This window comes from Lissotriton vulgaris, chromosome 7 (genome assembly GCF_964263255.1).
Source record: "Lissotriton vulgaris chromosome 7, aLisVul1.2, whole genome shotgun sequence".
NCBI classification, from domain to species: Eukaryota; Metazoa; Chordata; class Amphibia; order Caudata; family Salamandridae; genus Lissotriton; species Lissotriton vulgaris.
Genome location: NC_141695.1, coordinates 685,955,081 through 685,979,652, shown reverse-complemented (window position 1 = coordinate 685,979,652; position 24,572 = coordinate 685,955,081). Strand labels below are relative to the sequence as shown.

The 24,572-nt window shown below is 46.4% G+C and overlaps 1 protein-coding gene across 1 annotated transcript in view; it reads right to left on the bottom strand.

Annotated features, from left to right (window-relative positions):
* Window positions 1-234: 234 nt before the first annotated feature.
* Window positions 235-24,572, bottom strand: part of RHBDL3 (rhomboid like 3) — a 607,196-nt gene continuing 582,858 nt past the window's right edge. The window contains exons 8-9 of the mRNA XM_086930901.1: window positions 14,125-14,185; window positions 235-994 (exon numbers count right to left, since the gene is read on the bottom strand). Coding sequence (XP_086787027.1) covers window positions 723-994; window positions 14,125-14,185 — 333 coding nt within the window. The 3' untranslated portion in view covers window positions 235-722. The remainder of the gene's footprint in view (window positions 995-14,124; window positions 14,186-24,572) is intronic.

The following is a 24,572-nucleotide window of genomic DNA, read 5'->3' as shown; positions in this document are numbered from 1 at the left end:
ATGGCTGGGGAAAGTGGATAGTTATACCACACTTAGAAGCAGCTCAAGTCTCTCGCCAAACTTATTCTGGGCACCCAACAGATCCACTGGGGTCCCAATTAGCTGGACCAACTCCGAACTGGACATTGTTACATGGTGCTGAGGCAAATATCGAAGAATATCCGCAAGTTAGTGCTGTGGAGTCATATAATGGGGAAGTTATTGTTTTTCTTCTTGGATCGAATCTTTCCATTGAACTCATTTAATTGCAGGAATTCGGCAGGAATCTGACAAATAAATTAAATATTTGGTCAAACACTAACATAGTTACACCATCAAGTTGGCACTGCTGAATTGTGAGCATTCTGCTTACTAAATCTGAGTGTTTTTTGCTTGTTGGATAAGATTTTCCTTGGTCCTGTACATCAGAAAATACATATTTCTTTTTAATACTAAAATAAAGTCAGCAATCGGGGATGAGACTGCACATCCCGTCATGGGCTGGTGATGCATCTGTGGTTTGTGAGCAAAATGTCTCCAGGCTGGATGGCTGAGTCAGGCTGGGTTCTTCAACATCCATTTTCGCATAGTTTAAGAGATAGATTGTGCATTCTTTTCATAACTTGTGCATATTTTTTAGCTGATTCATGGAATATTTCATAGAAAATAATAGCTTATTTCAAAGTTTTTGTGTGTAGATAATAGATGAAACTTCAACATTCAGACGTCTTGCTTTTGGGCTCCTAGGGTGGCGGAGGCAGCTTCAGGTCCAGCAGACTGTAGGCAAAGACATTCCAGAAAATGGCAAACAGTATAAAGAATATGTAGCTTGAGCTGAAGATCCACCAGAGGGACTGGTCTTGCAGGCGCTGCTCATAGTTCCTCAGGATGACCACGCCCAGTGTGACGCCCACCAGCACACCGCCCAGGTGGGCCACAAAGCTCGGGTACGGGCATGGAGGGTACGCCGATGGGTGGAATCTTAGCCACACTGCTCTTCCAAACTCAAAGCTCACTGCAAGAAAAACAAAAGGAGGTCAAAACAAGCAATTGCATTTCACTTCAGCAGTGTTTCTTAGGAGGCAAAGTCTACAGATGGCAGCAAAGGTGCTCTTGAGCCCCTGGAGTCTCTGTACTGCTATTGTACACATTCAGTGTGAAGCTGCAATGTCCTCACTGCACTCCCATCCTGTCGATATATAGCACAGGGCAAACCTCGGAGGATGCTTACCTCGACCCACACACAGATCTATCACTACACTGCTCTGTAGCAGTAACACTCTTCGAATAAGAGGAGTTTTTTGGGAGTGCGATGTGTTGCAACTGTGATGCCCTAGAATGCCCTTGAAGCTTAAGGCCATTCCACCACCATGGTAGGCATCACCACCACTAGACACAGAGCAGGTGTGTGCGCTTTATGACCCATGTTTGTGCTGCACTGAATTTTCTCGATTTTACCTCAATCTCTAATTGGCTTTGACTATTGAAGGACCCAATAGAGAAGCAAATGATTCCTCCTGCTGCGGCACATTATACCTCTAAAAAGTGTGGCAGGAAAAAAGTGCAAGGGGAGAGAAACTAAGTTAACAAAACATTTTGGATAATTTTATTCTTATGTAAAATGTTTTGCCAGCAATATTTAAGGAGGACTGATACAGAGGTATATAACATTAAATGTGAACAGCTGAAATAAAAAAAGATGCTAAATTGAGGGAGGTGATTTCATCTGTATCAAGAAACCATGATGAAGTTAGAGGAGAAGGATGACACTGGTTATCTGACCACCCTCAGTCTTCCTAGATGCCCCATTCATTCCTCGCTGCACTGGCATCAGGACTGAGAAAGAAAGACACATTTTGCTGTTGCAAACTTTTGTCTCTACCTCCCACATACAGCCCAGTCCACAGCAGGAGATAAGATTCAAAATGGAAAAGTGGGAAAAGTAAAAACTTCGGAATGATAAGTTTAAGAAGAAAACATTAGAAAGGAATTTGCAAGAAAATTGCATTGATATATATTGGGTTTGTCTGTTTATTAAGAATAAGGTTAAATCCAGAGAAACTGTTTATACACAATAAAAAAGATGAGGAGCCAGAGGTATAAAGTAGCCATAGAGAGAGATAAAGAGTGGGTATGGTCCCCGATTTAATGTAGCAACAAAGATAAATAATAGAGAGGGGATAGTTGTTGGGGAAGAAAACAACTGGTGAACAACTATGGATAGGGGAATGCTTTAGTCTCATGATTGTCAGACGTACTGAAGGCAAACACTGCACAGAGCATCACAAGGTGATGAAGAGTGATAAACAGAAGGGAACACAAAAAAACACCAACATAAATTATTCCTGGATGGAAATTTTCAATGTATTGGACCAATTGTTTTTAGTTAGCCAGACATTTTGAATTCATTCATGGAAACCCGTTCCTTTAAACATATTCATTTTATACGTTTTTTATTTGAATCTCCTCTAATCCCCCATTGGGACTCCTAAACTCATCATGTCTTTTGAGATCAACAAAATGAGGGTAGGGGTGTAATGAGGCCAGTCAAGAAGAACTCAGGTACTGCTGCTGTCTGCCACATGAAACATGCTCAGACCTTGGCATATAATAGCAGGACTTCTCTCCAGCCTGGTCCCTGGATTTGAAATCCCTGACTCTGGTCTGGGGAGTATGTGGGTGGTGCCTTTGGTTGTTTGGTGAGGGAAGGTCGCCCTGGTCTCTGCCATGATTAAATGTAACACTTGTCTCTGTAGAGAGGCAATGGGGCTGTGGTCTTTACAGTGTCAAAAGGGGCACTTATGTCTTAACAGAAAAAAGAGGCTTTTGGTCTTTGCATCGGTGAAGCTGGGTGCTTTTCTCTGCAGTAAGCGGTACAAAAGGGGGTGGTGAGGCACAGGGTCAGACTGATTTGCATATAGCCATGTCTTAACTGGGGTGGCAGAGTGGGCTAAAGAACGGTGATGGATTAAACCCAGATCTTTTTACTGGGTGTGAGTGTTTGATTGGTTCAGATGCTCCGTCCATTACCACCCCCCTTTTGTACCGCTTTTGGCCACCATAAGTGAGGCAGGGTATGCTCAGATGTGAGTCCCTTGCTCACTTTGCCACTGGATTCAAGCAAGCCGGGCTGAAGACGGCTGGAATGCCAGAAACCGGCCCTCGGAAGCTTGTTTCCGGTCCAGGGAAGGCATGGCTTGGCAGTTCGGGCTGGAGTGGTGGAGTGGTGTGGCTCACTGGTTAGAGGCGGCAGACCCGAGAGCAGAGAACGGCCTGGGACCAGGGTTCGATTCCCGACGCGGCAGGGTCTTGGACCAGGATCAGCGGACTTGATAATTCTCGCCTCGGTGCCTACTCTAATCAGGGATCACACTCGGCAACTCTGGGCATTAAGCTTGCCTCATCTCCACAACGGCCCCTCACAAACGCCGGGGATGCCTGGTTTCACCTTGGAGACTCCCAGGAGACACTATCTCACAGGGAAAGCCAGGATGGGTTCCCCAGCGGTCTATAGCGCTACGAGGCCTGCGGTGCGGGTAGCAGTGCGCTTTACAAGACACACAATTTACAATTTATTTATTTATTTGACTGTTCCCATGAGGCACAGGGTCAGACTGATTTGCATATAGCCATGTCTGAACTGGGTTGTCAGAGTGGGCTAAATAACGTGATGGATTAAACCCAGATCTTTTGACTGGGTGTGAGTGTTTGATTGGTTCAGATGCTCCGTCCATTACCACCCCCCTTTTGTACAGCTTTTGGCCACCATAAGTGTGGCAGGGTATGCTCAGACGTGAGTCCCTTGCTCACTTTGCCACTGGATTCAAGCAAGCCGGGCTGAAGACAGCTGGAATGCCAGAAACCGGTCCTCAGAAGCTTGTTTCCGGTCCAGGGAAGGCATGGCTTGGCAGTTCGGGCTGGACTGTTCCCATGAGGCACAGGGTCAGACTGATTTGCATATAGCCATGTCTGAACTGGGGTGGCAGAGTGGGCTAAAGAACAGTGATGGATTAAACCCAGATCTTTTGACTGGGTGTGAGTGTTTGATTGGTTCAGATGCTCCGTCCATTACCACCCCCCTTTTGTACAGCTTTTGGCCACCATAAGTGTGGCAGGGTATGCTCAGACGTGAGTCCCTTGCTCACTTTGCCACTGGATTCAAGCAAGCCGGGCTGAAGACAGCTGGAATGCCAGAAACCGGTCCTCGGAAGCTTGTTTCCGGTCCAGGGAAGGCATGGCTTGGCAGTTCGGGCTGGACTGTTCCCATGAGGCACAGGGTCAGACTGATTTGCATATAGCCATGTCTGAACTGGGGTGGCAGAGTGGGCTGAAGAACAGTGATGGATTAAACCCAGATCTTTTGACTGGGTGTGAGTGTTTGATTGGTTCAGATGCTCCGTCCATTACCACCCCCCTTTTGTACCGTTTCTCTGCAGTAAGGACAGGGGCTTTGCTCTTTGCAGAGGGGGAGGCCTGATTTGTTCTTTAGGAAAAAAAGAGTCTAATCTTTGTACGTTGGAAGGTAGGAACTTGTCTCTACAGTCTGGAATGGATGGATCCTGCCTCGAAAGGAGACCTGTCAACTTTGTAATGAGGAACAGTGAAGTGAAGCAGAAAACTTTGGTCTGTGGCGAAGAAAGGAGGCCCTTCTTTTGTAGTGACAGAGAGGACTTGTCTCTGCTAGGATTGGGGGAGGTGGACTTCTTGATCGACATGGCCTGCATTTTGTCTTTTGCCATGATTGTACGTAAGTTAGAGCTGCTCGATGTTTGTCATACCGTGCTCTAAGTCGTACTCTTCATAAATCCTAAATCACATAAGCAGCTTGTTTATACAGTCTTCAGAACCCTATATAGATTCGAACAGTTTGATTCCTGCAGACTCCCTGGCGATCATGTTGCAGTATCTTCTTTCACATACTCGACTTTTCAAAATCCTTTGAGAGGTTCTACAGGTACAACCTGTGTCTGTGTCTTAAGGTTGATCACGTGATCACCGTATATGCATCTTATCTCCTTAGCTATCATTCTGCCTTGGACATCAGATACCCCTCCAAGGCTCCACATGTGCTTGCACCTTTGCAAGACTTGAGTGGATTGTAAATATCCTGTTACACTATGTAAGGCTACATAAGAAGTTGGTTGAGTGCCCCACAGAACAATAAATTCAAGCGGACAGCCGCTGAGGCCAGGGTATAAGAGGATTGATCACTATATACTGTTTGCAGTCTGGCCAACCTTACTTTGGAACAAGTAATGTTTAGAGGTTATTGTAAAGGGGGCTCTTGGAACCTCTGACAATATGTTTTGGAGTAGATGGGATGCATTCTTACAAGTATGACGTCACTTTTTGCTATGTTATTGACATTTACTCTAACAAGGACTGTTTACCGGTTGTTCTTTTTTTTTTGTCCTCATATATGCCACCAGAATTCGTATGCTCTAGATGGGTCTCGCTGTTGCCTCTTATACTGGTATTATCGAGTCCGCCCTGGAAACAGTATCATAGCAAACAGGGATGTCCCAGAGGTAGGCTGTTTTCCTTATCCTACTCCCCCTAGCCTATTTTGGGAGCCCTAAGCCAGGGGGAGGACAGGACCGACACAACCTCTGGCATAATCATCGGACCGTTTACTTGTTTAGCCAGACCACCAATTTAGACCAGACATTCTCAGTGTTCTCATTATGCCCAACCATGTCCATCTTACATACTTCCATTATATATTTTAAACATACTGCAAATCTAGGGGGAGCTGTTGACTTCCACTCCATACAGATTTGTCTCCTAGCAATGACTACTACGTAGAAGATAAACTGAGTATCTAGACTATTGATGTTATAGTCTTTCAATAAACCAAAGAAAACAAGTCTGGGTGAACATATAAGAACAATTGTTACTTACCTGTAAACAGGTGGTTCTCCAGTATTGGTGTCTTTCATAGATTCACATGCTTGAATATTCCCCGTCGTCGGAGTGGGAGTCCCACGGTAAATAAAATAGCAATAAATGCTAAATATATAATAATATACAATAATATATATATATACATACTAAGGAAAAACCCAAAAAATGCATACAATAACCATCTGGTACCTAACCAAGAGTTTCCACATAGGAATGCATGGGGAAAAAGAAGTTCCAATGCAGCCTATCCTTGTCATTATGTTAGTCCAAACTGCAGCCAATCAGGCGCTAGCAGCCCTCTAGAACCTTCTCCTCAGAGCTCAAGCCCTCAGATTTTCGTAGCACAAGAGTGACCACAGAGTCTATGAGGAGAAGCGAGCCTCTGAGGGGAGGATGGGAGGGTCGCATGTGAATCTATGAAAGACACCAATACTGGAGAACCACCTGTTTACAGGTAAGTAACAATTGTTCTTCTCCAGTATTGGGGTGTCTTTCATAGATTCACATGCTTGAATATAGAATAGTAAGCAGTCCGTATCCGAACACAAAGTTTCCAGGATGCAATGTATACACAAAAGGTTGAAATCAACAGGTATAAATCCATGTCACAGAAGTTATAAAACTATATGTATACATAGAGAAGACATGCATAAGACTGGAAACCATAGGAGGAGGGTAGAACAGAGGCTCACCTTATTGAAAAAGATTACGGAGCACAGCTTGTCCCACTGCGGTATCCCCTTCGGCCATGGCACCCAGATTGTAGTGCTTCGTGAACGTGTGCCTGCTGGACCACGTGGCAGCTCTGCAAATCTGATGCAATGGAACTCCGGCAAAGAGTGCAGTCGAAGAGGCCACAGACCTGGTAGAGTGGGCTCTCACTGCAGACTGTAAAGGCTTTCCCGCTTTCTGATGGCAGAAAGCAATCGCCGAAGCCACCCAGCGGGCTACTGTAGGTTTGGTGACTGGTCGCCCTTTTTGAAAACGGCCATAGGCCACGAAGAGCTGATCTGATTTTCGGAACTGGGCCGTTCTGCTGATGTAGAACTTTAAACATCTTTTAATGTCCAAAGAGTGCAGGCGTTGTTCCGCAGGTGATTGCGGATTGGCAAAGAAAGACTTCAGTATAACAGGCTCATTAATATGGAAGTCTGACGGCACTTTTGGAAGGAAAGTAGGGTTAGTGCGTAAAAGCACAGAATCCGGTTTGAACTGTAGAAATGGCTGTTTAATCGTGAAAGCATGCATGTCACTCACTCGACGTGAGGACGTCAGTGCAAGTAAAAGCGCAACCTTCCAGGTGACATACTTGAGATCTGCGCTATGAATTGGCTCAAACGGAGCAGTCATTAATTGTGAGAGGACAATGTTGAGGCGCCACTCTGGAGGAGGACGCCGAACTGGTGGAAAAGTCCGAAGAAGTCCTTTGAAGAACTGACGTATCAATCTGGATGAGCATAAGGAGGCGGAGCCATCATGGCGGAAGCGTGAGATTGCCGCCAGAAAAACTCTTAAAGTTGCATGTGACAAACCCGACTGAGCCAGATGGAGAAAGAAAGGGAGGAGCTCAGCGGGCGTGGCACGCAAAGGATGTACCCCGGCGTCTGCACACCAGTGGCAAAAGCGTTTCCACTTCAACTTATAGGTTTTTATAGTTGATGGAGCCCTGGCCTGAGCGAGGATGTTACGACACTCTTGAGGGATGCTTAGATGTGCAAATTCACAGTGCTCAGGTTCCAGGCTGACAAGCTCAGGGAAGAGGGGTCCGGATGGTAGATTTGACCCCTGTTCATGGAGAGAAGATCCATTCGAGGATGAAGAAGAATGGGTTTGCATTGAGACAGGAGTAGCAGCTCTGAGAACCACGCCTGTCGTGGCCACCTGGGGGCAATCAGAAGGATGCGACAAGGCTCTCTCCGCATCTTCCAAAGTACGCGAGGCACTAGAGGGATCGGAGGAAAAGCGTAGGCGAAGAGATTCGACCAATCCATCAGAAGGGCATTGCCTTGGGACCCTTTGTGGGGATGCCAGCTTGCGTAAGCGGGGCATTTGCGGTTCTCTGGAGTCGCAAAGAGGTCGATTGCAGGGAATCCCCAACGGTGAAAGACCATATCGAGTGTTGGCTGGTGGAGTTCCCACTCGTGGTTGGATGATCGAGATCTGCTTAGGGAGTCCGCCAGGAGGTTGGACAACCCCGGAAGATGTACTGCCGTGATTTGGATTTGATGATTGATGGACCAGTCCCAAATCGCTTCTGCCAGGCGGGATAACACCGGAGACTTCGTTCCGCCCTGCTTGTTTATATAATGCATGCAGGTCGTGTTGTCCGTTTGTATTAGAACTGACTCTCCCTGCAGCACTGGTTGAAATGATTTCAGGGCTAGAAAGATAGCCATCAGCTCCAACTTGTTGATGTGCCAGGTCTTTTGATGGAAGGTCCATTTCCCTTTCACGGACAGGTCTTGGAGGTGAGCTCCCCAGCCCTCCAGGGAGGCATCCGTCGTCAGTGTTAGATCTGGGGTGTTGGACAGAAAAGACGTGCCTGCTGCTAGTTGGTGTGGTTGTGCCCACCATTTGAGCGCCTTTTTCATCGGAATGGTGATGGAGACCTGATCGTTGAAGGAACCGGTGACCTGACGCCACTGCTTGTCCAGAGCCTGTTGGATAGGTCGCGCTCGTAGTCGGCAATGAGGGACAAGAGCGATGCATGACGAAACCATCCCCAAAAAAGACTTCAACAAGCGGACTGAAACGCACTTCTTTGCGAGAAGTAGCGACACTAGCCGGAGGATCCTCTGTTGACGTTCCCGGGAGACAAATGCTTTGGCCAGGGTGGTGTCCAACGTTGCCCCTAGGAAATCTTTGCAAGTTGTTGGCTGCAATTGAGATTTCTCCAGATTGATGGACAGACCCAAGGAGCGGAATACTGTCTGGCAGATTGCAGTATGATGTAGAAGTTGTGCGCGGGATTGTGATTTCAGAAGGCAGTCGTCGAGATATGGGAATATCTGGATGCCTTGAAGACGAAGAAAAGCCATGACCGGAGCCAACATTTTTGTAAAGACTCGGGGGGCTGAACGGAGGCCAAATGGAAGGACCCTGAATTGGAAATGAAGGTGCCCCACCTTGAAGCGCAGGAACTTGCGATGAGCCGCTAGAATTGGGACATGGAAGTAGGCGTCCCGGAGATCGATGGTAGTCATGAAATCTCCGACTGAGAGCAAACGCAAGATCTCTGTAAGCGTGAGCATACGGAAGGTCTGGTCCTTGAGATAATGATTGAGTGCTCTCAAGTCCAGTATTGGTCTCCATTCTCCGTTCTTTTTGATGACGAGGAAAAAACGGGAATAAAACCCCTTCCCTCTCTGCGACTTTGGCACAACTTCCACCGCACCCTTTTGAAGGAGAAGGCGAACCTGATGAAATAGTTCTTTGAGGTGCGGAGGTGGTGGTCCGGAAGGTGGCGTTGGAGGAGGTACCTCGACAAATTCCAATGCATGGCCTCTCTTCACAATGTCGAGTGCCCAACGGTCCGTAGTAATGGAGGACCATTGAGAACCAAACAGAGAGATTTGACCTCCAATTCTCCGTTCGACAGAGGAGTCATTGACGTTTGTTGGATTGACCTCTGAAATTAGACTTCCCTCTGTAAGTTCTGGCAGGCTGCTGACGGGAAGACTGCTGGCGGTTACCGGTGTAACGCTGGTTACCTTGGTTGAAGGACCGGTATTGACTGCTTTCTCCATGAAAAGTGGACGTAGTGCCACGTCCTCGAGCACCCCGAAAGGGCTGTTTCTTAAACTGAAGGGTACCCAAAGCATGTGCAGTGTCCGTGTCCTTTTTAATGGATTGTAGCGCTTCATCAATATGCGCTCCAAATAATGACTCGCCGTCATATGGCATATCTAGGATTCGTGCCTGAACTTCCTGCCGAAACGAAGTCGAGCGTAACCAACCCTGGCGACGCAGAACAGCTGCTCCAGCGAGCTGGCGAAAACCGGTGCAGGCTACATCCACTGCACAATCTATAAGTTCTTCTGCCGTCCTCTCTCCTTCTTGCAGAATTTTCTGTGCTTCTGCCTTGGAAACATCTGGGAGTAACGCTATGTAGGCGGCTAGATCAGCCCAAGCCTGACGATCATAACGGCCTAAAATGGCCATGGCGTTGGCTACTCGAACTGTTGTAGAGGACATGGAGGAAAATTTTCGCCCAATAGCATCCAGGCGACGGCCCTCACGGTCCGGAGGAGCAGTAATTGTAGATGCCGGATTCTTTGAACCCCGTTGAGCTGCCTGCGTGACGACAGAGTCGGGCTTAGGTTGACCTGTAAGGCATGCTGGAGATCCTATGGGAGCTTTGTATTTCTTCTCTAACCTTGGCAGCTGTGCTGGTAGAGAGTTTGGCGTCTTCATTATCTTCTCCCCTTCAGACCAGATGAAATCTATAATCGGGACTGTGTGGATCTGTTTCAAGGGCTGGTTTTTGAAATCGTATAGGAAGCAATCTTCCTCTCGGTGTGCTCGTGGTAATTTGAATCGCTGTGCTGCCCTATCCATTAACTGGTGGAAGCCCGCGATGTCTACTGGAGGAGAATCCGCTGCAGGCACCTGAGAAGGAGATGGTGTTTGAGCACGATAGTCATCCCACTCCGCCAAATGTTCTTCACCATCCTCATCTACTTCAGAAACTTCACCATCTTCACGCTCTGGAGGATTCTCGTCATCATCATCCTCTGGATAGATGGTAGTGTGAACACGAACTGATGTAGTTCGGTGAACAGTTACAGGCGACGCTGGTTGAGGAGGAGCCAGAACCGGGTTAGAAACTGGATTTATTACTGATTGGACCGTTGTAACCTGTGGCGTTGGTGGGAAACGCCGATTGTAGTCTTCCAACATACTTTGGAGGTTTGATATCATGGAGATAGGCAACATCGCAGTTGGAATCTGAGTGTGAGTTGTTTGATGTTGGCCATAAACATCTTCCTCGTCATTACTGAAGTCTTGGCACTTAATATTTAGGTCCGAAAGACTGTGAGCTTGGCCATCAGACTCCTGATCAGAATCAGTCGCAAACAGCGGAGATGGAGGATTAATCATCTCTTGCTCTGTAAGAGTCTCGAACTGTGGTTTGCTGGACTGCAAGGGCAAAAGAGGCATAGTAGCAAAAGAAGAGGCCGGTGTCGAAATAGTGTCCTGCGTACGCGTCGACGGCATGACATCAATTGACTTCTGCGATGGGATCGATTTGGATGCCATCGTCGACGAGGAGACCGTCGACGGAGCAGTCTTTAACGGTATCGATGGAGTCATCGTCGACCGAACCTTCACTTTCAATGTCTTCGTCGACGGAGTCATCGTCGACGGAATCATCGTCGACGGAGTCATCGTCGACGAAGCGGTCGTCGACGGAACGTTCGTCGACGGAACGGTCGTCGACGGAGCAGATGGAACAGGTCCCCTCGTCGACGGGATAGCCGTCGACGGTGCGCTCGTCGACGAGAGCGTAGACGGAGTCAAAGCCTTCACACTTCTAGTCGACGACGACCGGGTCGTCGACGAGTGAGCTCTTTTCGTCGATGACGATGAAATAGGAATCACAGAAGACACAGTCTTAGAGCTGAGAACCACTCTCATCGACGATGAAGACGTCGACGCTAAAGCCGACGACGATCCAGAGGCCATCGTCGTTGTGACTGTCGTCGTCGATTTGGAACCAGAGACAGCCATCCTCGTCGACGGAGTAGAAACTCCCGCCGTCGACGGCAAATCCGTTTTCCTCACAGAGAAACTGGACTTTGAAGCAGAAGGAGCCTGAGAGCTTTGTCTCGTGGGCCCAGACGTGGTAGGCAAAGGTGAAGACACCGCAGGGGCCATTGTGAGGGAAACTTTCCTCTTTTTAAGAAATGGTGAAGGCACCTCCTGCACACTACCACGTTTAGAAGCTGCTTGAGAACGGCCTGACCCAAGACTTTCAGCGTCAGAAATAACATTATCTTTGTCTTTAAGCCTCTGAAGCCAGACAAGTAAACGGCCTTCTCTGTCCTTTTGAGTTTTCTCTGAGAATTTTCTACAGAGTTTACAAGTACCCACTTCATGGTCCGGGTAAAGGCAGTAAATACACTTACTGTGTGGGTCATCATGAAATAATCTCAGCTTTCCACATGAGGAACACGCTCTGAAGAGAGACTTCTTACTTGAAGACATTATGGAAGAAACTGGAACACTTGAAGAAGAAAACTGAGCAGAGCTCAGGGAGACTCCCTTACACACGACGTGCGGTAGAAAATCTGAGGGCTTGAGCTCTGAGGAGAAGGTTCTAGAGGGCTGCTAGCGCCTGATTGGCTGCAGTTTGGACTAACATAATGACAAGGATAGGCTGCATTGGAACTTCTTTTTCCCCATGCATTCCTATGTGGAAACTCTTGGTTAGGTACCAGATGGTTATTGTATGCATTTTTTGGGTTTTTCCTTAGTATGTATATATATATATTATTGTATATTATTATATATTTAGCATTTATTGCTATTTTATTTACCGTGGGACTCCCACTCCGACGACGGGGAATATTCAAGCATGTGAATCTATGAAAGACACCCCAATACTGGAGAATAGTTGTTGACAGTACATCACCCAAAAAATCAATTATCGCTCTCCAGTAGTCCTGAATAGCTGGACAGTCCAAACAAATATGGATATCGTCAGCTGCACTGTGGTTACAACGGGGACAGTAATAATTATTCTGTGTTATCTCGTGCAATTTGGCCGGGGTCCAATATACTCTATAAGCTGTGAATAGGTGGTTACGTCTTAAATTGGCTGGTTTAATTAGCCTTTGAGAAAGGAAAAAGGAGTCTGACCATATTTTACTAACTTCTTCGGGAAGATCAGCTATACTGTTTTCCCATAATTTTATCACCTCCAAGTATAGTTTGTTCTCCTCATCCTTGATTATCGATTTATACCAAAACGATACTTCTTTTATCCATTCCCCCCCTCTACAAACTGCATCAAGAATATCTGGGTCTTTTTCCCGTTGCAGGTTCTGACTTGACCACCAAGCTGATAGTTGATAATATTTAAACCTAGTCAGCTGACCATTTGTGAGTTGTATTAAAGAATTCCAATTCATAAGGCCTGAATCTACCCAAAGATCTCCCCACTTTTGTAGTCCGGCTGTTTTCAAGGGTTGTGAAAGTTGATCTTGGAGACATAGGGGTGTACCCGGGGAATCCCAGATTGGGGTGTGTGTGTGATAGTAAGGAATATTGAACACCTTCCGGATGAACCCCCAATTTTTAAGTGCAGTCTGCAGTATCTTAAGACGAATTTTTAAAAAAAAATTCTGGTCTCCGAACTTGAATAGAAAGTAATCATGGTCATAAGGTAAGTCATTTAACAAAGCTTGAAACAAGCGGCCCTGTGATGATGCGTCTAACGTATTCGCAAGTAGCCTGAAGTTTTTAAAGTGAAACGCATGACAGTATGATAGTAGATCTGGAAGGGCTAAACCTCCAATTTTTAAACCCTTCTCAATTTTTTCCATGCTATTCTAGATGACTTACAAGCCCATATAAATGATCCGATCTTACCCTGTAAAGTATTGATATCTTTTGGAGAAAATGATAAAGGGATGCAATTATATAAAAAGGTCAATTTGGGAAGAATTGTCATTTTCATAAGGTTAACACGGCCATAAATGTTTAAAGGCAGGTTCTCCCATCTTGTTAGGGTTTTGTTAATATCTTTGACCACAATCTGCCAACTAAATGATGTTATGTTTTTTAGCGCTTGAGTTAAATAAATTCCCAAGTATCGCATTTTGTTTTACGCCCTGTGTGTGTATGTTATTATTCCAGCCCATTATCTCCGTTTTCTCCTTATTAATCTGATAGCCTGATAACTTCCCAAATTCTTCCGATAGAGAAATATGTTTTGGAGTAGATGGGATGCATTCTTACAAGTGTGACGTCACTTTTTGCTATGTTATTGACATTTACTCTAACAAGGACTGTTTACCGGTTGTTCTGACCATCTTACTAAGAGGCAGGAGTAAAGTGCTGCTCCTTCATCTGCACACGACTGGCACCTTTAAAACTTACTGTTATCTTCCTATAGATCACTTCTGAACTCTGACCACAGCTGTGGCACTGCAAAAAAGTGGACCTTGAATGCCCTTGTGCCTTTTCCCATCTATGCGTACTCCAAAACCGCAGTGTTCAGAGAAGCTTAATACTCACTACAAATGAGGGCGGCGGCCATGCGCAGCAGCTTGAATTGGCACTTCATTCCGGACCAGTTCTGTGGAAAAGAAGGGAGCAAAAGAAACAGGTAATGCACATATTTGTTAATTTGTAAAAACGTCAGGTTACAACAAAGTGCAGTGTGAATATATAATATACAATTATCTACTTGGTACCATGCATTTAAAACACAAGAATTCAGAAAACGTGTGTCTACAAGATGGAGTTTAACAACAGCTGAGATAGGATTTTTATTCCCATTGAGGAACAGGGGAGATTAAATGGTCACCATGGTCAGATGAACTTTTTCAAAACGGTAGTGGCATAAAAGGGGCGACTGTGAACAGTGGTCGCTGGTGAAGTTTAACCATTCACTTTAGAGAAATGCGAGTCCTCATCAGCAGAAAGTCACTGTTGAGGAACATATGTTCCTGGTTCAGCGTTTCACTGCCCTGAATTGAACCTAGACAGGAGGGCTGTTACTTTTAGACCTATAAGGTCTGGACCTCAAACCGCTCAGAAGGCCCATGCAATGTCTGAAGTAAGTTTAACAACGTCAAATCAGCTCTACTGGAACCCTCTATGAAGATGCTTGCAGTAAAATTAAATCTCTCAGTGGAAGAAGTCTTCTCAGAGCCTGAATAAGGTTATGCAGCTGCAGGGTCTGTGCGGGGGGCTTCTTTCAAGAAGTTCTCAGATGTTTAGCTGTGCAATGGAAATTTAAGTGTAGTGGAAACAAGTTATGTGGGATGAGATTTAATTTGGGTTCCACAGCTGAGATTGTGTGACTGATCTTGCAGGGAAAATGTCTGCAGAGCATGACATTGATGACATTGTTCTGAGAGGGAACAGTTGACATTTGGGATGACTTAAGTGAGTATCTGACACATTTGCACTTTCCTTCCATGAACTTAGTAGGGTGCTTTTGCAAGTGCTTTAGACTATCTTGGTTAAGTTTCACATTGTATTTTTGGCTGTGTCACCAGTACCAGTTGAACACCTGTCATGAGTCAAGGCATGTGGTGCCAATGTTTAATACGTAGTCAGTTCTAATACTGCACTTTGAAGTAGCAGCCCTGGGCTTTTATTATTTTAATGCATTTGAAAAAGTATAAAATATATTACAAGAGATGCCTCTCATGAACAACAGAGCAGTAAACAGAGTAGAAAAAAGAGAAAAAAGGGGGAGGAAAAGAGGGGGAGGGAAGATAAGTGTTGCTGTCATTTACATCATCTGTAGTATAAAGAGCATTGCAGGCGTCAATTTAATAGTGCAGCTTAAACCAGCATTAACACATATTCGTCACATATATCATCCTGAGAGGGGAGGGTACGAATATCTTGGTCAATTCGGATCTGTTTTATAGGGTGTAGCCCAAACTGTGTCATTCGGTAGTAGACTAACGTTGACCCTGTCTCCAGGAGTAGATGTGAGAGTATGGAGATATGTTTGTGCATGTAACGATCTAGGGGGATGTGGTAACCTGCAATCACAAGTGAAATAGAAGCGGTTCCCAAATGTTTTTCGGGCGACTTTGCATGGGCATCAGTTCCCAGTTTATTGAGCTAATTGTTCCTGACAGTATGTAGCATACTTTAGCCATGCGGTGACCTTGGGAATCTCCTTCCTCCTCCAGTGTTTGGCTTGTTGGCGTTTGACTAGTAGTAATAGCATAGCTATTAAACGACTGGAAGATACAGGCACATCTTTGACATATACTAGGAGACTGATTAACGGGGTGAATGGGGTTTATTTGCTAAATTTTAGAGTATATCTCTCACCAGTAGTCCAGTACCATAGGGCATTCCCAAGCCAGATGTAGGAATGTTGCCAGGGGTGACAAGCATCTTGCACAGCGTGCCTCCTCTTTAAGGCCCATGGGTTTCAGCTGCAGGGGAGGCTGGTGTAATCTATGAAGGAATTTAAAATGTATGTGGCGCAATCTATAGCTGGGAGACAGTGCCTCAAATTGCGAGCAACAGTAGGAACATTGGTCCATAGTGACTGGGGTTCCGTGTCTTGTTGCCAGAACATAGATCGTCAGTCTTGCGACTTAGCCATATGCCCAAATATCGAACTGGCTCCGTTGCCCATTGCAATTCAAATTCAGATGCAAACTGTTCCGTCTTATCAGTTAGGGAAAAAAGAACTTAGTCCAGTTCATTGTTATTCCCGAGAGGCCTCCAAAATCGACAACATCTTATGACACAATGTAAATTATCTCAGGGCTGTCTGATATATAACGCCACATCGTCCGCATACGTGGAGACTAAAATTACTCACTCATGGAGCCGGATTCCCGGTGAGCATGATATTGACGCAGTTTAGCTGCTAGAGGCTCCATGGAATGGATCGGATAGGAGGCCATTAACTCGTATTCTAGCTAAGGGGGCAGTGTAGAGAAGTTTAATGAGATTAAAAAAGTTAGTACTGAGTCCTATATGTTGGAGGAGTTGAAATAAGTATCACCTTGGTGGCGTCCAACAAGGCATGCCACTGCAGCAGCCATGGGCTTTGGTGCACCTCTATGCTAGTATTGCCAAGTGTTGTCCCACATACATGTTTCAAAACCTGTTCCCTATCACATACATGTTCCTATATTCAGGTCCTCAGTCCAGCAGAAGCACAGGAAAGAAAGCTCCTAATCAACTTGGGAGTGAGGAAGTTTGAATAAACAAATTCTACGGTGTTTGTCCTGTGATAGATGTAAGTTTCAAGCCTAACAGTTAACCAGTAATTACCCAGTATTTAATTTCTCTGGCCCTTGAGCAGCCTTAATGAGGTCTGATGGGAGTTGCCAAATTCTACCTGTAATCTCATCCACCTATAACACTTTCTCATCCACCTGTAACACTTTTCATTCACCTGTAACACTTTTCTTTGTCAGAGTCCCTAAAAGAACCATTTGTTTCCCTAGATTACAGCCTGTTGGCTAAGATCACACTGGAGTGCTGGGGTATTCATGTTGGTGTACATTGCAGTTTAAATGAGTTAATCCTCTTTCCTCATTAGGGAGCATTTAAACCTGTCCGCTCGTCACAAATGGCCTAGCCTCAGGGAATCTCCCAAGAACTAGTCAGCTTTGCATGGCCTTTTGCAGAATGCCACACTCACAAATGTATGCCAGGAGCTCAAAAAGATGCAGTACGTCTTTGTTTATCTATGTTTTGCTTTTATTGCGACTGAGAAAGATCCTAATCTGATAGCTCATTCGATTAAAGTCGGCATGAACAAGGTACCCTTTTGGCTTCCAGCGATGCTCCTAACACGTTACAAATGGCAGACATGTCTCTCTCTCTCTTTCTCTTTCTCTCTCTCTCTCTCTCTCTCTCTCTCTCTCTCTCTCTCACTCACACACACACAATATCTCTCTCCATTTCCTACTATCTGAGGAAACATGCAACCATGGAATAACCCCCTGACAAATGTAAAAACAAGCACTGCCAAAGCCAATAGGTCTTACCTAAGCAAGAGCTATAGGCTTTGCCAATGTGTTTTAGCCATGTTTTACACCCGTGTGGATGCTGTGCGGCATGGCTAAAAGTGAGTGGAGTGTTGTGGAGTGAAGTAGAGTAGGGTGGCGTAGAGTGGATTAAAGTGGAGTGAAGTAGAGTGGCATAGAGTGGAGTAAGTGGTGTAGAGTGAACTACAGTGTTGTAGAGTGGAGTGTCGTAGAATGGAGGGATTTAGAGTGGAAGGACTTAAAGTAGAGTGGAGTAGAGTGTCACAGAGTACAGTGTTGTAGAATGTAGTGGAGTGTCATAGAGTGCCAGAGTGGAATGGTGGTAGGCAGACTGGGGTAGAATGGAGTGGAGTTGCATAGAATGGAGAAGAGTAGCATATCGTGGAGTGGAGCAGAGTAGAGTAGTGTGGAGTGACATAGACTGGAGTGCCATAGAGTAGAGTGGCATACAGTGGAGTAGGGTAGATTGTCATAGAGTGGGATAGTGGCACATAATGGCATAGAGTAGAGTGGTGTAGAGTGGCACAGAGTGTCATGGAGTGAAGTAGCGTAGAGTGGAGTGGCATACAGTGGAGCAACATAGAGTGAAGGGGCGTAGAGTGGAGTATGCATGGTGTGGTATTACACTGCCATTATAGAGAACACATTTTCAATTGAAATAACCACTATATTTGCACAGACATACAGTTTTATTGATAAAACCTTTCAGTGCACAACCTAATAAAACATGACTTCAGCAAAGAGATACTATTCCCGTACAAATCTTTGGTGAGCAAAAAAAATTCGAAATAAAATAAAATGTCAACTGTGAATCAAAATCAACCGTATTTACGATGTTTTCCTAGCTAACCGCACCAATCCGGTCCTGGAAAAACTGCGTCTAGACCCTATGGATGTGATAGTCCCCTTGGTAGTCAGTAAAGGGTGGAATTCATTGCACTGTAACAAATGTTTAGCTTTTAATCATTTAAGTGATTGTAAATGGAATCTGTTTTCCGAGCTCATTAATATGTCCTTGACCCTTTATGAGAGGTTAACACTCTTGGGAGAGCTGGCTCACGCAGGGACATATATATTCTCCTTCAGAGCACCGTTGATGAAACACAAACTGAATTTAAGAGCTTAATCACTGAACGGTATTGATCCAGATAACTTATTACTCACATAAAATGGAGGGACTCCACTGCCGCAGTTGGGGCTCAGAGGAAAAACAATATTCAGTTGCACACCACACAGGGATGCACAAGATGCGGAAAGGAACAAATGCTGGGAATTTGAATGCTGGGTTACACAGAATTAAAAATGTTGCCAACCTGTCCGATCAGTATTCACTTATAGATCTTCGGTGTACGTTATTGTGAACCATAAAGTTAATTCTTTAACGATATGATCCAAATGTAAGGGGTATAGATCAATAAACATAGGTGAATACTAATTACACGGGGTAAGAACGGACCCATTCCAGGGCCCTTATTTATGAGGCCTTGCGTCAGTTTTGCGCCGCCGGTGCGTCACTTTTTGTGGCGCACCAGCAGCGTAAAATATGCGCCTTGTTGCGCCATATTTAAAAAGTGACGCATCTAGGTAGATGCGTCACTTTTTAAACCCCTGCGCCACATTATACCTGTGTCAGGTATAACGTATGCAGAGGGGGCGTTCCCCCGCAAAAAGCCTCGTAATAGTGACGCAGTGAAATCTATGAGATTTCACTGCGTCACTTTTAGGATGCTGTTGCGTCAAAATCTTGCGCCTGCCTCACAGCAGGCGTAAGACTGACGCAAGCCCTTTCACATGGGGCTTTCCCCATGTGAAAGGACGCATTGCTGGAGTTGCGTCACTTTTGTGACACACTCCAGCAATGCGTCACTTTTGCGCTTACAGATACGTCAGAAATACTGACGTATCTGTAGGTCCTTGCGACATGATGCGTTATACATTAAATATGACGCATCATTGGTGTCGCAAGGAGTGCGCAGTGAAAAGTGACGCATCGCTGTTTTCACGCAGCGATGCGTCACTTTTCATAAATGAGGCCCCAGGTGCCCAGCTGAATTTTTTGATTACTAAAATTAGGACATGCACAGCATCGGACTGTGATAAAAAATACGCATCGGGAACCAAAATAAATGTGGCCCCTGTTAGTAGCAAACCAGACAGCTACAAAACTAGCCCACACGTGCAAATCAGCCCAGTTTTGAGATTATAAAAACACGCCCCAAGAGTATTTTGTAATTTATGACCGTCTGCATGTATGTGTGCCTTCTGTATGGAAGGTTTGTGGTAATATCAATGAAATCAACATTAAAAAAAACAGGCCATCTGGTCATAAAACAGATCCACAAACTCCTAAAAACCGGCCCACACACTGATGATCTGTGACACCAGCCCTTCGGGCAGTGCCAGATTGCCCTGTAGTCCAGCTCGACCCTAGAAATGCAAAGAGTGCCAATAGTTGTTCCCCTACTCTGAAAAAAAGAATTAATCAACAACTACACGAGTACAAAAAAAATCCGCTTTCAAAACGTCACCGGCCAGAGGTTTAAGAACAACACAATTTAATGATACTAAAAACAATCGTGGACTGCACATTTATTTGTACGAAACGGTGACTTTGGAACACGTGCCCCAGGAAACACTAGGGGGCAGTAGATCCACACTGACGATTTTAGCAGAGCAGTCGTTCACAAAAAATCGAGCGGCTTAAATGTTTTTTATGACCTTCTGCCTAAAAAAGCGCACAATAATTCACGAGCACAAATAAGCGGAAATAAGGCATCGAGTCCATGCCAATATGAAACACTCGAATGTGCAAGTATGCAACCGGTGAAAGAGTACAGGAAGAACATCAAATTCCACCGCAAGGTGTGAGTTTACCGTAAATGACCTTGTGGTAGCACACCTGCCAACTTGAAAAACAATATCACAGTGTGAGGAGGGAGCGGGGCCTCGGGCCGAGAAGTACCTAAGAAGCACTTTTAAACCCCACCCGCCCCCAAGCCCCCCCTCCCAAAAAAATGAAAAAGCCTTCTGCGGCTGGTGCCGATGGCCTGGGGTCTTTTCACACCCCTTAATGGACTTAATGGAATCAGTTCAAAGCCTTGGAAAACGAGCTGGAAAACCACTATTTATAGTGGTTTTCAGCTCGTTTTCCTTGCCACCGTGTGATATCGGCTCCTCACCGGGAGACCGTCATTGGGGGCATATATCGTGTGTCACACGGTGGCACCTGTGAGTTGGCAGGTATGTTGTAGCTCTGGTGGAAGGTCTAGTTGTTCTCGGGGCAGGCGCCGCGGGCGGGAACGGAAGTGCAGCCATTTTAGAGAGCCGCGACTTTCGAGCCCGTCGGACGTTCGCCCCGGCGCTCTGTGATTAAAGTAACATAATCGTTACCCTTGGCTCAGCGTGCTTATTTGGGGATATAAGCGAGGCACTATAAATGGCGACGAGGATGGGATGCAATGACAGCGTGCAGATCAGCGCGCTGCACACCCGCCGACCCACCCCACACAGAGCGCGGCAGAGGGATCAGAGCGGGCCCCTGAGTGGACGCCCCCCCCCCCCCCCCCACACGGAGATGCAAGGCAAGAGGCAGGACCCGGTCACCAGAGAGTCCGCAACCCCAGCTGCGGCCGGTAAGTGCCAAGTGCCACCTCGGGCACCCAGCCAGTGTGAGCACAACTTAGAGGAGGGCCCACTTAGCACAAAATAAAGTGAGGAAGCGGCCATAGCAGTCGGAGAGGGGGCCACAAAGGAGGAAAAGTGACACCCAAGCCCACAGGGAGAAGAACTAGAGGAAGAAGCAGGAACGCGAGAGGGAGCGGGGAACTCAGGAATGTCCTCGCTTCAGGCCAACCAACTGGGAGAAAGGTACAAGCCAAGGCCCAGCACTCCAGTTGCTAAACCCAGCCTGGACTCCCCAGGTACATCCAGTAGTGGGGAAGGAAGTCCAAGTCTCGCCCAAGAAGGCAGGCAGGAAGAGAGACAAGCACCAGGAAGCCCGCCAAGCACCGTCACGCAGCAGAATCCAGTCCCACGAAACGTGGAAAGAATGAGTGCACAGTCATCGTCTCTCACCAACCTGGTCCCGTTCTTACCCAAGAGAGGCAAACCAACGATGCCATGGGAAGACTGGAAGAGGTATTTTCTGAATTACCTATCGGCCCTGGAAGAGGAGAGTGAAGGGGCGTACTCGAGCTCCCGGAAGAAGAAGATACTCCTGCACAACCTAGGCCCGCAGGGGATCAGAGTGTATGACAACTTAGTGAAGAAGACCGCCTCCTACAGACACAGAGGAGTTCCAACACGCGATCGAGGATTTAGACGCGCACTACCGACTGGTGGTATGTGTAGCCATAGACAGATGTAATTTCTTCCAGAGGAAACAAGGCGGAGGAGAATTGGTGGACGAGTATGTCGCAGCGTTACAGAAACTGGCAGTGACCTGCAAATTTGGAACACTACATGACGAACTGATCAGGGACCAGATCATAATGCACACATCCAACACAGCCATCCATGAAAAGTTGCCCCGCTCAAAGAAGTGCTGGCGCTGGTGAAGAAGGCGGAACTGTCGAAGAGGTGCGCAGAAGCAGCGAGGAAGGAGACGATCAGCAGAACGACAGTATGCAGAGTAACAGAAGTGAACAGACCAGCCAAGGTCCAACAGAAAGGACCAACCAACACACGGCCCCAGAAAAAGTACCCTCCAAGAGCAGGTGGAGGACAAAGGCCTAAGTGGAACAACATGGAACACTGTTACCGATGAGGAAGCTCAACGCACGCAGGCAACGACAAAGTCTGCCCAGCCTTCAGGGCAAAATGCTCGTACTGCGGCATCATGGGTCACTATGAAAAGGTGTGTCGCTGCCGACCCAGGAAAGCAGAAGTGAAGTACGTAGTCCAAGACGGCGAAGAAGAAGAAGAAACACAAGGGGAAGGAGTAGAAGAGGAAGAAGTCTTGTGTATAGACGACCAAGTCATGGGGATCAACTGCACGGGGTCCAAGAAGCCAGTACTGAGAATGAGGTTTGGAGGAGTAGAAATTGACATAGTGGCGGACTCAGGTTCCCCTTACACGATAATTTAACATACAGTGTGGGAAAGAAACTTTCAAAACGAGACGAAAGCAAGCCTAATTCCCCCAGACATACGCTCTGTCACATACACGGGCGAACCCATACCCATGGTAGGGTATTGTCCTCTCATGTTCGAGTTCAAAGGGTGCAAGCTGTACGTAGCCAGGAAAGGACCTTCGGTCCTGGAATGGATGGATCAAGGAGCCTGGGGAATTCAACTTAACCCAGGAGGAATCGACAAAGTGCTAATGACTGACACAGAACAAGAATATAAGGCGGACGCCTGGAGGAGTGAGTACCCGGAGGTCTTCAAGGGAACCATAGGTCGGATGACAAAATTCACACACAAAATACGCTTGAAGGAAGGAGCACGTCCGGTGAGCCACAAGGTCCGCAACATTACTTTCAGGAGCAGGGAAGTGGTACAAGAAGAACTAAGATGCCTGGAAAGGAGCGGTATTATAGAGGCTATCGAAAGCGCCGAATGGCTTGCGGCCCTCGTCATGGCACAGAAACCCAACGGGAAAGTGCATCTATGTGTGGACCTCAGGAAACTGAACAAAAACATATGGGTGGACAAGTTCCCTCTACCTAAGATCAACGAGATGCTATCGAAAACTAAAGGAATAAAGTGGTTCTCCACAGTGGATCTCTCTTCCGCATATCATCAAATAGCACTACATCCTTCCTGCTGTCACTTAACATCCTTCATAACTCCATTCAGGTGTTAAAAGTTCCTGAGGATGCCGTTCGGACTAGCATTGGCAGCCGCAGTATTTCAAAAACGAATGCACCCACTATTCGAAAAGGAAGTCGGAGTACAGTACTTCCAGGACGATATCCTCATAATGGGGAAGTCTAAGAGCGACCACGACACAAAGCTACACACAGTGTTGTACATACTGGAGAAAAATGGGCTCACAGTGGAATGGGCGAAATGTAAGTTCGGCGTGAGATCAGTGACATACCTGGGTCACGAAGTTAGCGAGCAGGGAATAGAACCAAAGAGAGCTAACGTGGCAGCTATCAAAGATGCACCGACACCTACGAGGAAGGAGGACATTCGCTCGTTTTTAGGGATGGCAGAATTCTACAGTAAGTTCATACCACATTTCGCGTCCAAGACCCATCATCACCTGAGGCAACTACTGAAAGAGAAAAACATATTTAAATGGTCCTGCGAGTTACAAGAGGAGTTCGAAGCCCTGAAACAAGAGATCTGTCATGCAGTACCCTTCAAGGGATTTGACCAAGTTGCCCTGTCCATACTGACCACTGACGCAAGCGACAAGGGATTAGGTGCTGTATTGATGCAGAGGTCACGAGAGGGTGAAATCTCCACGGTCTGCTTTGCCTCAAGGTCGTTAGCGCCAAATGAAGAAAAGTTCAGCGTAATCGAAAAGGAGATGCTGGCAGTGGTATGGGCCATGCAGCGCTTCAGGCAGTTCTTATGGGGTTCCAGTTTCCTACTTCGCACGGACCACAAGCCACTAGTAAAAGTCCTCACCTCCAGCGGACACACCCATGCGACGCCACGCATAGCAAAGATGACTTTGAGATTACTAGACTATGTATATGAAGTAGAATACATTACAGGAAATAGGAACAGAGTGGTGGACTTTTTAAGCAGAGCGGCGGCACTGGAACGGGCGGAAGACCAAGAACACTCCGGATGGGAAGGCTACTTGGTGGCGTTCACACAAGACCATGAAATGGTAATCAGCGAAAAGGAATGGGAAGAGGCGTACACCCAAGATGAGGCTTTGGAGGCAATGAAAGGCTACGTGACTCATGGATGGCCGGACAAGAGAAACCTCGACAATAGTCTGACGGAAGTTCTGGGAAGTTCGAGAGCAATTGTCGATCGGAGACAACCCAGTGTTCTTACTGAGAGGGGACAAGGTAG